The sequence below is a fragment of the Podarcis tiliguerta genome (assembly GCF_965153285.1).
Source record: "Podarcis tiliguerta genome assembly, chromosome: 12".
In the NCBI taxonomy this organism is placed as follows: Eukaryota; Metazoa; Chordata; class Lepidosauria; order Squamata; family Lacertidae; genus Podarcis; species Podarcis tiliguerta.
In genome coordinates, this window is record NC_139545.1 from 39,140,105 (window position 1) to 39,156,252 (window position 16,148).

Below are 16,148 nucleotides of genomic sequence, written 5' to 3' on the forward strand. Positions count from 1 at the left end.
GAGGAATCCTATTCGGAATAAGGGAATTTCCCTTTAAAAAAGGGAAACGTTGACAGCTATGCTTTAGATACCTATTAGGTCCATAAATTACCATATAGCATATATTTAACACAAAAAACAGCGGCAATTTGTTGTTGACAAAGGACAGCTGGACATAGAAAGGGACCCATTACCTTCAGTAGCCTAGGGTCTCATCAAACCTAAATCCGGCCCTGCCTACAAGAAGCTCAATGTGGCACACATACCATAGTTCTCTTCTTTCCCATTTTATAATAATAAGAACAATAATGTTATCATTTATACCCCACCCATCTGGCTGGGTTTCCCCAGCCACTCTGGGTGACTTCCAGCAAAATAATAAAATGTCAAACATTAAAAACTTCCAACAACCCTGTGAGGTAGGTTAGACTGAGAGTGACTGGCCCAAGGTCACCCAGTGAGCTTCATTACTGAGTGGACTAGTTTGAATCCTAGTCCAATACTCTTATCTCCTACCCTGCCCCCTCAAGCAATTATGGAGAAAAGTGAAACATCTATCTATCTATCTATCTATCTATCTATCTATCATCTATCTATCTATCTATTCCAATTTATAATATACGTTCACATCATAACGCTCCACTTAATGTCCCTGGCTCTTTAGAGCCTGTTAACTTTCTTCCCTCCCGCCTCATGGCTTTCAAAATTAACCTTTTTTGTCATTGCATTTTGTACGTTTTCCAATTCTAATGACACACATTACGAAATAACTCAAAATTTAACTTAAAATATTGAAAGGTAGAGAATTTCTCATTACAAGTCTTCAGACTACCCTGCTAGTGATGTTAATTACTTACAATAATCTTTCAGATATCGTATAAATTTACTCCAGTCCTTTTGCGATACTTGATCTTGCTGGTTTCGGATTTTTCCTGTCAGCTTCGCCAGTTCTGCAAAGCCCATCATCTTCATTTGCTGCTCTTCTTTCATTGGTGCTTCTTGTTGTTTCCATTTTGGGGCTAAAATAATTATTGCCGCAGTTGTTGCATACATAAACAGTCTTTTATCTTCTCTTGGATTCACCCACTATACCCAATACCCAATAAAAAGGCTTCTGGTAAAAGTGAATTCCTTTTACTTGCCCCTGCCCCCTAAATCCCCAGAAAATATTTGGCAGACTTAATCCACGACGGAGGGACTCCTCAGTGTGTACATTTCATCCACTTTAACCAGAAGGAAACGCTATAAACGTTTTGAGAGTATCCGTTATCATGAACTGGGAGCACTAATCAAAGAAGAGAGCACAGAGGAATTCAGAAACAGATAAGAATTTCTAAAAAGCACAGATACAGATAAAAGGCATGTCTTGGGGCCTGTGCACACCAAGACAAGTCCCTTACACTTGAAATCATGCTTAGTCATTCTGCTGCCAGTCAAAAGGATTTCACTGTCAAGAGGCACAGGAATTCTCAGTCCTAATAAACAGGATGACCTTGGTTAAAGACACAGCTAAACCTTTTTCAGGCATGGGACAAAAGATCCCAGAAGGAGCCAATGATAAGTAACATGATATTTGAGGAACTGACCCCAATCTCTGGGTAATGACCCGTATCGTGCACATTGCTACTACAGAAAGCTCAGGGAGACGGAGGAGGAGATTCCAGCATTGATAAAGGTAGTAAATGTAGCCTTGTACCCGAGAAAATAAATTGGTTACTATTGATTCAGCAAAACAGAGCTTCATCAAGTCTGCTTAAAAACCTGGAGGACACATAGGTGAAATTGAGAAAACTGGTGTTTTAATCTAACTAAACGTCACCCACTGTATATAAAAGCATCTTGGAAGATACACTAAAGCAGGGATGAGAAAGCGGTGGCCTCCTAGATGTTGTGGGACTACAATTCCCATGAGCTGGTGGTCAGGGATGATGGGAATGGTACTCCAGCAACATCTGGAAGGCCACAAATTGCCCATCCCTGCACTAATGAAAGCATGCATTCCACGACTGGTTGCAGCTGCAAACTTGATTGGTGGCAGAAGCTAGGCTGGCAAGCTGCCGTTTGAAATTTCACACAGTGCCCTGGAGCAACATTACAGATAGACACTTTTTTCTTTCTTTCTTTCTTTCTTTGCAAGCAGCTTTCCCAGTATAATGCATTTTTGTAAACATTCATTGGCAGGAGGACTGTGCTAGAAGATTCAGAGACGTGCATATTTCCAACGATAGCTATGTTTTGGTTTGCATATTAGTCCAAGGTAGCCTCCCTTGATGGGACGTGGGTGGCGCTGTGGGTTAAACCACAGAGCCTAGGACTTGTCGATCAGAAGGTCGGTGGTTCGAATCCCTGCGACAGTTGCTCGGTCCCTGCTCCTGCCAACCTAGCAGTTCGAAAGCACGTCAAGTAGATAAATAGGTACCGCTCCGGCGGGAAGGTAAATGGTGTTTCCGTGCACTGCTCTGGTTCTGGTTCAGAATCAGCTTAGTCATGCTGGCCACATGACCCGGAAGCTGTCCGCCGGCTCCCTCGGCCAATAAAGCGAGATGAGTGCTGCAACCCTAGAGTTGGCCACAACTGGACCTAATGGTCAGGGGTCCCTTTACCTTTACTTAGCCTCCCTTGAAAATGCAAACAGTGTCAAATCTTCCTCCCAGTTCAAATTTAGGGGATAAAACTTGTTGGAGGAAGTTTCTTACAAGAGACAGTGGCCCTATCCTGTCCTACTTTACAGGGCAAGCTGGAGAAAGTGTGTTTTCTTTCACTCACCTGGCTGTTTTGTAGGGCAACAAAAGAAGGAAGTTAATATAAAACAGCCCTGTACCAGCTATTCATCCATTAGACAAGGTGATCTTATTCATCTCATTCAGGAGATGTTGCTATTGTGCCTTAAATGACAAAATATTGACATTTGTAAAATAATTATTGGCTGCCACTGGAATGCCAGCATATCTTACATTGAGCTGTGAAGCCAGGCTGCGTTCAACTCCAAGGGTCATGAAATGCAGGACAGAATTAGCAGGCCTCAAGCATAGAGAATTGGCATCATGCACCTATTCCAGCCTCTCAAAATAATGATTTGCTGTTTCCCCATGGAAGAAAAATCAAACCAAATGCAGTTCTTAATGCCAATGTTCTTGGCATGGCTGGAAAAGATGTGTTGAATTTGGAAACGGAGAGGTTTTTCACTATCAGCTGCAAAATTCCAGGGAGACAGGAGCACATTTCCAGACTACAGCTTTTGGCAAAGAATTTGAAGCTCTTCTACCATTGGGAGGTATTCACAGATGTTAAACATCTGTATAATGCAAGGCGAAATTGCTGGCACCCAAAGTGCAGGAAGGGTAATGTTACATTTGTGTGTAGACATTGGAAGGAACCGATGCTCTTCAAAGGAATCCAGTTTTGCCCACTCACATATCGTTTGATTCATCTTTCATCTCAACCTCAAATAACAGCCAGTTTCTTAAACTATATTCCCTCCCCCATTCTGTTCACTGATCTTCCCCCTCCAGCCCGCAATCTAGCACAACATTGCAGCCCAGCATTTTGCAGCTGAGAACAACCTACAGCAAAACTGAATGGAACATAGTGGTCTGTTTATTGATGAAGAAGTAGAATTTTTATTTCACCCAAAGTTACACCAGGAATGTAGGAAGTTGCCTTATTATACTGAGTCAGAATATTAGCCCACTTAGTCCAGTATTGCCTGCACAGGTTCATAGGTTTTCTGGAATTTCTGCTTCTCCCAGCCTTGGAAATGCCAGCGACTGAATCTGGAACTTTTCATATGCAATAAGTTTGTCCCTGTACCTGAGACTAAGTCCATCTCCTATGTCCAGGGGCCTCTAAGCAGAAGACAGTTTTCCCTGGGAAGATGTATGCAGCTGGGGGAAATGGAGTCCAAGATGCTGTCTGGTCCAGTTTTGAGTATTTGGGTGCTAATTCTCAATCTAGTAACTTTCTAAAGTTATTAGGGATCATTCAGCAAATTACCGCCAACAAAGAACCAATGAAAATAAGACATGGTTATATTCTTCTTTTATTTTATTTTATGAATGCCCCATATTAAAGAGATGCCTTTTTCTTCTTATGTCTTTGCAACAGAATTTCTTGTTGGCATCGACCTGTCTGGGGAGACCACAGAGGAGTGCACCTTTGGGGGTGAAGTCAAAATATAATTATTACTGCTGCTGATATTCTTGTTCTTATTCAAGGTTCTGGGCCAGCCTTTGCCAACCTGGCATCCTCCAAGCATTGTTGGACTACAACTCCCATCAGCCCCAACCAGCATGGGAGTTGTAGTCCAACCAAGGCTGGACAAGGCTGATCTGGACAGACGCATTTATGAAAGCTGGTTGAGCAATTCCAAAATACTCCACTTAACATTAGCATTCAATATGCTCCCAACTATCACCCAGTCATTCAAAGGACTCATAATCCACTTTTTGAGAACATGCTTTACATGTTAAGCTCACAGCATACATAAAAATGCAAGCATTTTATTTAGTTGAGTTGTTCCATTGTCTCCTGTGGACTTTCTGTAGAAAGACTTGAGAGAGGGCAGGAAAGGTGATGGGATCTCAGTTCACATGGAAAACGCAAGAGGATTCCTGCGATGTGTTGCTGTGTACATTTCTCCCAAGCACTATGATTATTTTAAAGACAGGGTTGGGTTGGTTTTATGTGCGTATCACATAGATGAAAGCAACACAACAGTCTAATCCTAAGGCAAAGATCACAAGGCTATCACATCCATCTGCTGGCAATAACAGATGGCAATGCTAATTGTTGTTCAAGGAATTCATATTGTTCTAATTTTCTCGAGGGCAAACTAGGGAAGCAGACGTGAGGCTTTTCCGAAAGCCACGTTTTAACGCTAGTCAGAAAAGGGTTGCAGATTATTTCCAGTTGGTGTCGACAAGCCACCATGGGAAAGAAAATCATGGCGCAGGCCTAGGGGACCTGAGGCTCATGTTGTCCAACCCCAACTTTCCTTCTGACTAAAAACACATCTTCCTAGATGAAATCAGCCAGGTATGAATATTCCGAAGAAACAAGGACAGGGTCTGTCTCTAGCACAGCCCCAGGCAACTTGGTGCCCTCCAGATGTTTTGCAGTCCCACTCCCATCAGCCCTAGCCAGTACAGCTGGAGGCCACCACATTAGCGAAAGCCAGTTTGGCAGCCCCATTCTGTTTCCTTTACCTCATTTTTCCTTCCCCCACGACATAATTTCCCCAAGATATAGTGAAGTCATGAAATCCTCCACCAAGCACAAAACCTCATCAAGTTTTCTCCTTTTTTTTGCAGCCATCGTATATACTTAGTGAACCAGACATGAGGCTTTTTAAGGGCCTCCTCCTAAAATGTATTCAAGGTCTTTCCTGCAGCCTCTCCTTGCCGTTCTTGCCTAAGCTGTTTGCATACATACCATCACACGCAATAGATATGCTGAAACATGGTCCAGGAAACAAAACAGATCTCATTTAAAATGTCAGTGACTGTGCTTCCAACACTTATTCATTCTCTGATAAATTCTGACAAACCAACAAAATTAATTAAAATATATTCTATAAATCAGCCCCAGCAAGATGGGGGACTAAGTACGGAGTTATAACTAAAAACTAACTTTAGCAAGTCTGTCTCCACATTTAATTTAGTTATATGTACTTCTTTCTTAATTCTGCTGATTTTATCTCATAAGTATATTACTGCTTTATGTACACCTCTTAAGAGATTTCTTCATGAAGTGGTTTATAAATTTAAAGGGTGGGTTTCTGGTTCTCAAACTGTACATATTGAGACTATACAAAATAACTAGGTAGAAGGATAAAGGTAAAGGACCCCTGGACGGTTAAGTCTAGTCAAAGGCGACTATGAGGTTGCAGCGCTCATCTTGCTTTTCAGGCTGAGGGAGCCAGCGTTTGTCCACAGACAGCTTTCTGGGTCATGTGGCCAGCATGACTAAACTGCTTCTGGCACAACGGAACACCATGACAGAAGCCAGAGTGCACAGAAACGCTGTTTACCTTCCCGCCACAGCGGTACCTATTTATCTACTTGCACTGGCATGCTTTCGAACTGCTAGGTTGGCAGGAGTTGGGGCAATGGGAGCTCACCCCGTCGCGTGGGTTCGAACCACCAACCTTCTGATCAGCAAGCCCAAGAGGCTCAGTGGTTTAGACCACAGCGCCATCCATGTCCCTTTTACCTTTACAAAATAACTAGAAGAGTTTAAACTATATAGAAGCCTAGGTAAAAAGTAATCAGGCAAGTAATTGTTTAGCTGGGTAGCTAAGCTGGGAAACTGTTGCAAGACTGGAAAGGAAGGAAGGGAGATTTCTAGTGAATCTTTCCATGCAATCCTATGCACGTTTACTTAGAAGGAAGTTCCACGGTATTTGGTAGGGCTTGAACCACAGTAATAGTACAGTCCTCTACACGTTTACTCAGAAGGAAGTCCCATCAAGTTCAGTGAGTTTACAAGTAAGAATCTGGGCAGAGACTTGCAGCCCAGGTGGGTTTAGTTACTGTTGGATTCCTGTACACATTTTCCTACACACACAAAACTCAATAGGGCTTGCTTCTGAGTAGACCTGTATAGATTTACAGTGCATGGAAATTATGACACTACTCATTGACAGCCCTTGTAAATGAGTTTGTTTTTTTCCCTTTTCTCAGCTTAAAATTATTTTGTGAGCTCCAACACCTCCAACCGAAGAGGAAAAATTACAATTCCTGTCACGCAAAATATTTAATCGTTGGCAATGCATAATAAGCTGAATCCAGCGAATAAAATAAATTAACTCAGAAGTCTGAATGAAATTGCCTCCCAAGAATTTTAATGCTCTTCCAAGCATGAAAATAAAACACATTTGCTTCAGGTACTTGTAACCACTTGGCACAAGATAAATGCATTTCCTCCCCCTCCCCGTTCTCCTTTCTTTCTTAATAAAACCAACAAAACGTCTCCTTGACCAAACAAAACATTTTATAGTATATACTAAATCCTTGTCCAGTTTTGGCCTCCCAAAAGGAACGTGAGTTTTATTTGTGTCTGATGCAAAGCATCTGTAACTCTCTTCTGACGCCACCTGTTTTCCATCTATTAATATTCCCAGAAGGCTTTTATGCTGCTCTCAGGCGAGGGCCGCAGTCATGCCATTCAGATGCGATTACCGGCTTAAATCACTAGATGGGCCCTATTTGCTTTGAAGTGATTAGATGAAAGCTCCTCTGCATACATCACAGGGGTGTCTTTAGCTAGACTAGTTTGCAGCAATGAAGCAAGCAGGTGAAAGTCACCCTTAAATAGTGGCACAGGCGATGCACCTGTGTTGAGCAAATGCCATACCGGCAAGGACAGTTCCAAATATTACACAATTCCTATCCAGAAAGCATGCCTGTGGGATAATCAGCAGATAGAATGCAGGTCAAGGGACGTAGGGTCCCCTACGTCTTGTTGGGCTATAAGTACTTACAAGAACAGCAGTGATGAATCCTTTGGTGGTGATCCCATTGAGTCCAATGAGGCTCAGTTCCAGATGAGCCTGCATAAGGTGACAGCATAATTCTGCACACTTCCATTCAGAAGAAAGTCTCCCTGTTTTACATGGAGCTTATTTCCCCAACCTGGTGCCTTCCACAAATTGTTCATCTACAACTCCCATCATCCCTACTGGCCATCCCTATTGGTCCAACAATAGGCAGGAGAACACAAGACTGGTGTCTCAGGCAACTGAATAGGACCACTCTACAGACAACTTCTTCATATCAGGCCATTAGACAGTAAGTAAGTTAAAAATCTTTTATTTGAATTAAATTCCCTCAATTCAATATATATATATATATATATATATATATAAAAACAGATCAAGAGCTGTGCTTTTGCTTTTAGAATATTTAAAGTGATATTTGGCTATAAAAACAAACATAAATATAGTTTTCAGAACGTTCCATATTCTGCATAAATGCCCAGCACAAAGCACAAAACCAAGAAAACAACAGTCACAGTTTGCATACTTTAAATTAATATACTAGAAAAAGCCCCCATGTCGGCACACTTTAGCCAATATACAAAATTGTCTTAAAGCATAGAAAAGGTATCCCAATAAAATCTGTAAAATGTGACACAAGTAATTAGAGGGTTAATATTATACCTTTTATAAAATGGCGAATGGATGTAAATCAAACCTCTCTGTTATTTCGCATACAATTCCTGGCAGACCCTCCAAAGTCTGAGAGGAGAATTATGCAAGCAGAGCAGATTTGTGTGTGTTGATTTTTTTAATGGTCACAACTGTCCCTAGTGCAGCCTGTGTGGTTGCAGAGGGATTGCTTTGGTACGGCTAGGACCCAATAAACAACAGAAGAAATATCTTGATCATAAGAGGATTTGATAACAGGATTAGTTACCTAGACTAGTGGTTCCCAAACGGCCCCCACAGACTACTTGAGAATTGCTGAGGGTCTTGGCAGACACCTTAACAATTTCCCTGCCTTTTGTAGCAATTGCAATGCACTGGGCTTGATCCATGGTGATTTTATAACTGCATTTTAATTGCTTCTTTTATTTCTTACATGTTGTGTTTTATTGCGTCGAATTCCATAGTATACAGATTTTGAAACAATGCAATAACATAAGAAATCATAGAAGCTGGGAATCACAAGTGGGGAGAGTGCTGTTGTGCTTAGGTCCTGCTAGTGGTCTTCCAGTAAGCATCTACTTTGGCCTGATCCTGCAAGTCTCTTCTTATTTCCTGCATCAAGCAAGGGGCAGAGGAGGGTTTTAGGGAGCATGACCAGTTTGGTACACTGGGTGCCGAGCCTTGGGGGCGCAACAACTATGGTGTGGAATGGAGCGTGAGGGGCATGGGTGGGGGGAACTTTGGCATCGCACAGAGTGCCACTGATATTTGAGACCGCAAGGTCCACCACTGCAAGGGGTTGGATTACATCTGGAGTAGGGAACCTGTGGAGCTTCCCAATCTGACTACAACAGATGGGAGATGGAGTCCCCAGCCTTGGACTGGACATCTACAAAGCTCTTCCTAATTCTTACATTTCTATGATTCTATGAAGCATGGCTCCCAGGGTGATTGTATGGACTTACATGCAGGGTTGGTCCAAGACAATTTGATGCCTGAGGCAGAGGAGCAAATGGTGCCTCTCTTCCTGCCCCAACAAATATCCATCCCAGCCATCAAAATACAATAATAAAAAACTGAAGATCTAACAATTTGCTGCCTTTCGTAACACTCAAAATTATGGCAAAGTGGCTTCAGCATCACTCTATTAATGTTTGAATGGGCAACTACACATCCAAGGCATTGCTATGTCTCAGCTAGATATTAGTCCTGTTGAAAGTCAGCTGATTTAACTCCCTAGAAAAGTTTACCAACAGAGCAGAGGAAGTCAACAAACTGCCCTCTGGGTGTTCGCAGACTCCAGCTCCCATCAGCTCAGCCAACGATAAGGAACAATGGTTCCCCATCCCTGTATTCTGCGTTTTGTCTAACCTGTTCTCTGAGCGAGTTCTGTGCCATTCAACTGCAGCTGGAGAAAGGAGAAAATGCCCAACATGAGCTTACCAATCACCTTTCCCGATTCCTTCCATACTTTTTATCAACAGTCAGTTTCCTCCTGGGATAGATGAAACCCATAAAATGGACAAGCCGGTTCCATGCTGATGTGCAACGTGGTTGACCCTGCCACGCACACAGTCCAGAGAAACAGATATCATTGTACCGTTATGAACTTCAAAGGAGGAGCGAAGCGCAACGCTGGTCCAGATACTTCCTTCTGGCATTTGCCCTCCAACCTGCTGCGCAATTGAATGAGGCTGCCCATGATCACCCAGGAGCTGATTTAGAGTCACCCGGAGCATGTTACACGAGTGGATCAGCTTTATTGAAAACACAACACTGGCGACTCCCCTTTCGGTAAAGACAAAGTATTTCTGAGCAAGTTGCCCAGTAGAAACCAGACGGATCTGCTTCTCAATGGAGGAAACTTGAGTAAAATCCAGTAATTTGTTTCTGACAGCTCCTGTGGGCAGCCCCTTAACGGAGACTGAGGCTGAGAGAGCAGTGGAAACTGCAGATGGGATCCAGATGAGGCTCAGCGTACTAATTCCAGAGCTGTCTCCAAAATAACGAATGTTGCATTGTGCTGGCGAAAGGATCTCAAAGCTAATCAGATCCCCGGCTTCAACTTTGGTGGCCCCAGAGGCAGATATCGACGTGTCTCGATAATTGACGCCAGACTTGTGCACGGTCATTAGTTCTGCGTTCGTGCCGTTTCGGTTGAGATAAGACACCAGGGAAAGCCCTTCGCGGATGCAGGTGGGGCCCATGGAGTATAAGGCTTGGTGCAAAACGAACTTCACCACGCCCCTTTCCGTAAACTTGACGGCTCTGCCATCGTGGGACAAGGTTAGCATGTAAGGGTCGGAAAGGGAAACCAATCTGAAAGTTGGCCGGTAGTTCGTTTGGTAGTGCATCGCGGTGGACAGTTGCGCAGTCATGGCTACCGCCCCCGTATCGTGGGATAACCAAAGCAAACTGAGGGGTGTGTTGAGGTCGTAAACATTGAAGTCTTTACTTTGGTTGCAGAATTGATTGGGGCTCTTCAAAAACAGCCAGAGAGCTTGGCCTGGCTCTACCTCCGCAGCGGCGCTCACACTGACGCTCTGGAAGATTTTGCCTTCCGGCTGCTCAATGCGGACCGCACTCAGCTCGCAGCCTTCCTCCTCCTGGCTGCTGACTTTCAAGGCAAGCTGGAGGAAATTCCTGCAGTTGTGTTTCACGGCAAAATTGAAGTCGGCCCACATTAGGCCGTGCTGCTTGAAGACCAGGCTGTTCTCTTCCACCGTGACGATCTCCCACTCGTGCTTCCCCTTTATCTTCAAGGTAACGCCGGGATAAATTTGAGAAGCGCCAGAATTTGCCATGGGTAAAATGACATTCGCAGTCCAGGACTCGGACAGCTTGTTCTCACCGGCTGTTGAGCAAACGGTGTCGCTGACGGTGGAGCAGGGGAGAACAACCGCCCTGTCTTCACACATTAAGCAAGCCTGGCACTCTTGCAGCTCTTTGTTAAAGAAATACTCTTCTCCGCACAATCCCAAGGCAGCTTCTTTTGCTGCAATTCCAAGGCATCGGAATCCTCCTGTTCACACACAGGGAAATACAGTTTCAGTCGCAGGCCCATGTTGCATTATTATTAGTCTATTATTATTATTATTATTATTATTATTATTATTATTATTATTTGCACTTATTAGTCATGCTTTTCCCCCCCTTTTACACAAACTAACCCAAAGCAACTTACTAAGTTTTCTGTTTTACAATTTAAGATACTCATTTTACATCCTTACAATAAAAGTGATTTCCCTTCTTCTCTTTCAATGGTTCATTTTACATATAATAAATCCCTGCATATTTTACAGAAACATTTAGTATTCCATCATTGCATCCGTCAGAACTTATTTACACTGTTGAATTTATCTTGATGCTGTTAGCATTTTCAGCTGTACACAATTATTTCCCATATAATCCATAAACGTTTCCCCATCTTCTTTAAACGTATGTTTTTCTTGTTCTCTTATTCTATATATTAAGTCTTCAAGTTGTGCATTGTCTGTCAACTTAAGTTGCCATTGGGACCTCGCTCATTTTCTATTTGGGGGCTAACAAAACACGGGCCACAGTAGTAGCATACATAAATAACCTTTTTTGACACCCAAAACAACAAACAACCTGAAAATATTTATATCCTGTCTGTCCATGCTCTTAAGGCACCATACAATAAAAACATAATGTTGCAGAGGCAATATATACCCCAAGAGGGCTGTCTCTGATTTTAAAAACATTTATCCCCTTCTAAAACTGCTAGCACATTTGCAAAGCTAAGCAGGGGCCAGCGTGGTTTCAAATTAGATGGGGGACCGCATGATGAGATCCCTACATTGCAGGGGGTTGGACTAGATGACCCAACTCTACCGCTCTATGCTTCTGTGTTGATTAAATTGCATGCAATTCTATTGAACTATTGCCATTACTTACATACAAATATAACTGATAGACCCAATTTTTAATTTGCATGCAATAATTCTGAAGCACAATGGCTGGAGCTGATGGGAGTCCAAAATTAAAAAATAATTTAGAGGGTGTAGTGAGTCCTGTTGAAGCGGCTTGAAGGGGATGTTCAGGGAATGGTATATATATGTAACTGAAAACTTGTGTATCATCAAACTAAATTGGGAGGGGCTCCCCATATTTCATGACTAAGTATGGCTGCCACTAAATTATTTGCAATAATTCTATAAATGCGGCACTTGTAAAGAGATCATATTGAATTGAAATAATGCATTGCAACATAAAAGTGATTTTTTTTTCCTAACAAAGAGTCCTAAAAGCCCTTACTCTTCAACCCAACTCCACAATTTCCACTTGAAACTGCACCATGAGGGAACATTCCTGCCTTCATGAATGGCTTCATTCACAGAAATGCAGCAACTTACCTGGAGTGTTCAGGCACTTGATCCTTTCTCCACAGATGTTTGGTGATTCAATGCACTCATCTCTATCCTATGAGTAACAGATAACAAGAGTCAGGTTCAAACATGTTGCATTGCTCTGGGGCATTGTGCTGCTTGGAGAACGGCCAGTGTGGCCAGGTCAGGGTCCATCGACCGAGGAGGGAGACCCAACCCAGGACACTTTGCCCAGGGGCCCATCAAACTTGGATGTGGACCTGATTGTAGAGGCTTATGGAAGTAAGGTATAAATTGTGTGAAGGGCCGCAGCTCAGTGGTAGAGCATCTATCGGCCTTGCATGCAGAAGGTCCCAGATTCAATCCCTAATGGCATTTCCAGGTAGAACTGGAAATAATCCTGCCTGAAGACCAGGAGAGCTGCTGCTAATCAGTGTGGACAATATGGACCTAAATGGACTCAGCATCAGGCAACTTTCTATGTTAAATGTGTAATTTGTGCTGGAGCATACAGGCAAAAGTTAAAAGTGATAAGACTACAGCCATAATAAACGTCGTTTGCACAAAGAATAATGCAACGAAACCCAAAAGTATATAATACTGAAACATGGGTACAGTGGTACCTCAGGTTACAAACACCTCGGGTTACAAACACTTTGGGTTACAGACTCCGCTAACCCGGAAGTAGTACCTCAGGTTAAGAACTTTACCTCAGGATGAGAACAGAAATCGTGTGGTGGCAGCGGGAGGCCCCATGAGCTAAAGTGGTACCTCAGGTTAAGAATGGTTTCAGGTTAAGAACGGACCTCTGGAACGAATTAAGTTCGTAACCAGAGGTACCACTGTATTTGTACTTTAACTTTAGTTGGTCTGTCTGTGACCTTTCAGTGGGGCTGTTCCTTTTTGGGGGAAAGGTACCATTGAGATTCCGAGCACAATGATCTTTCACCTGGCATATCCGATCAGCATTTGTCGAGCACTCAGACAGCTGGAAAAAGCCAGCAGGGCATAAGGTGCATTTTTCACACTGCGAGGGTGTCTTTTGGAAATTACAAAATTCGTCACTTTCACAAAGGCCACAGTCCATTAAAGGTTCCCCAACATCAATCACTTTGGCATCGACTTCTACTTTATGCATGGAGTAGGACTTTTGGAGATGACTTCTGACTTGGTTCTGAAGGCCTTGGAGATTGGCTTCGAAATAATGTTGAATATCCTCTTGCAAACTCTGAAACGACATTTGCTTCACCGTGTCAAAAAGCATGCCATACTGGACCTTGATCAGATCCATTTGTTCATACATTTTCCTGTGTTGCTCTACGATTTCCCGCTGCTGAGCCACCAACATGCTCTGCTGCTCTGCAAGTTTTTGCTGTAAATCCACAATCACCACCTGCTGGCTTTTTAGCAAGTCGACAAATTTCTCTTGTCCTTTCGTAAGCTGAAGTTGCAGCACAAGCGCATCCTCAGACGGAACCTCATTTTCCCCTAAAATACAAACAACCTGGCATTAAAACATAAATCCTTGGTGGTATTTCTCAAAACATCATCAAACGAGGTCACCAGAATGTGTGACAGGACTTGCTGGAGCATTCAGCTTGGTGCAAGCAAATAGCATTCAAGGGCAGAAATAAAGCAAAGCCGTGTGTGTGTGTGTGTGTGTGTGTGTAATCCATATGGGGAAATGTCCTACCATTAAACCAAGTTGATGTACCCTATTTTTGATACCCAGAAGTCTTCATCAGGCACTATTTGCCTGATGAAGAGTTCAGAATATTTCAAAGCTTGAATCATTTAGTTATGTATGTGTTTTTCTATTGGCCTTAGCATGTTGCTGTGCTATATTATTTGTTGCAGGCTAAGTCCAGCCTCGCACCCAGAATCAGCACACAACATCCTTGGGCAGGTGGCAGAGCTTCAGCTTCAGGGCCCGGCTCCGCCAGAGGATGCAATGTTGCAGAAGACTGCACCAGTTTGCGGGGTGTCAGGAAACGTGTGAGATGTCGCGCAATGCATGTCACAGACGTGTGCTGTGCGCTGGTCACTCTCAGTCTTGGGGGCAACTTGGCGCCTCTGCAGATGCCTGCGGGAAACCCACAAATGAGATTCAAGCACAACAGCACTCTCCCCTCCTGTGGTTTCTAGCAATTGATATTCAGAAGAATTACTACGGAAGCAGAGCATAGTCATCTTGGCTAACAGTCACTGAAACATCGGGAAAGGTGATCAGAAACACAGATCTGAACTGGCTCTCTCTCTCTCTATATATATATAATTTTATGTTTTACCATTTAGAACATTCATTTAAACATCCTTAAAATATCAATGACTTCCCTTTTCCTCTTTTTGCATATCATAAGTCTCTGCATATTTTACATAAACTAAACCATTCAGTATTCCATTATTACATCCATCCAAACTTATTTACACTGCTGAATTTATCTTAATGCTGCCAACGTTTTCAAGTGTACACAAGTTCCCCCCATATATTCAATAAACATTTTCCAATCTTCTATAACCGTATGTTCTTCTTGTTCTCTTATTCTATATGTTAAGTCCGCATGCTGCACATATTCCATCAGCTTAAGTTGCCATTCCTCTTTAGTTGGGACCTCGCTCGTTTTCCATTTTAGAACTGGCCTAGTTTAGACACCACACCTACCTGGTTTGACATCACAGGTCAGCTGAACGCCCAGGGCAGCACCGCCTAGTTCTGAAGCTGTGTAGGCAAGATCTTCTCCAATGAACTGGGCTGCCCTCTCAGTTGCTCTGACCAAGGTGGGCTCTTGGCAACCTTCCCCCTGTTTTGGAGGGCATGGGATGGTCTGGGTAGCTGGCCTGGACTTCTGGCGAATGTGCAGAGGCAGCCTGCACTCAATGCCTTTGCAGTCCCGAACGGTGCCATTGGGAGCGCCAGCGCTGCAGTCTCCTCCAGAGCAACTCTCTTCTGCGCCCCTCGTGGCGGCCAAGGCAGCATGTCCCAGGCTGCTGCCCCCTAGAGGCTGTTGCAGCTGCCCTTGCACAGGTGTGGTGGAGTGGGCAAAGGCACGAGAAGGGTGCCTTGCCCTTCCTGAGCAGTGGGGGCCCTGGCAGTGTTGTCTGCTGGGCTGATGTTCGCTGTCACTGCTCCGGCTGCATGGGGGGCTCCGGCAGTGCGCAGCGCCGATGCATCCTCTTTCGCCAGCCAGAAGCCACAGGCAAACCCCTAGCCAGCAACAGAAAGCCCAATGGAGCTGTCTCACCAGCATCTCCAGCGTCACCTGCAAGAGGAAGAGAGACCTTGGCAGTTCCTGGGGCAAGAAGAAGAAGAGTTTGGATTTGATATCCCGCTTTATCACTACCCTAAGGAGTCTCAAAGTGGCTAACATTCTGCTTTCCCTTCCTCCCCCACAACAAACACTGTGAGGTGAGTGGGGCTGAGAGACTTCAGAGAAGTGTGACTAGCCCAGGGTCACCCAGCAGCTGCATGTGGAGGAGCGAAGACGCGAACCAGTTCACCAGATTACGAGTCTATCGCTCTTAACCACTACACTGGCTCTCTTGGGCAAGGGGCAAGGAAAGCAGAGGGGCAAGGAAAGCACTGGGGCAAGGAAAGAGAGACCAAGTCTGTGCTTTTAGGGCATTGGCATACGGGTCCAATTTGCAGGTAGCACTCTGCCTTAATATGAACCAGC

The 16,148-nt window shown here is 43.8% G+C and overlaps 1 protein-coding gene across 1 annotated transcript; it reads right to left on the minus strand.

Moving 5' to 3' along the window:
- Positions 1–7,771: 7,771 nt before the first annotated feature.
- Positions 7,772–15,842, minus strand: LOC310661353 (uncharacterized protein; the record flags this gene model as incomplete). The annotated part of the gene is made up of 4 exons (XM_083407202.1): positions 7,772–11,147; positions 12,502–12,568; positions 13,424–13,962; positions 15,137–15,842. The coding sequence occupies 4 exons, from the start codon at positions 15,840–15,842 to the stop codon at positions 9,610–9,612; spliced, it is 2,850 nt and encodes a 949-aa protein (XP_083263328.1). The 3' UTR covers positions 7,772–9,609.
- Between the last annotated feature and the right edge of the window lie 306 nt (positions 15,843–16,148).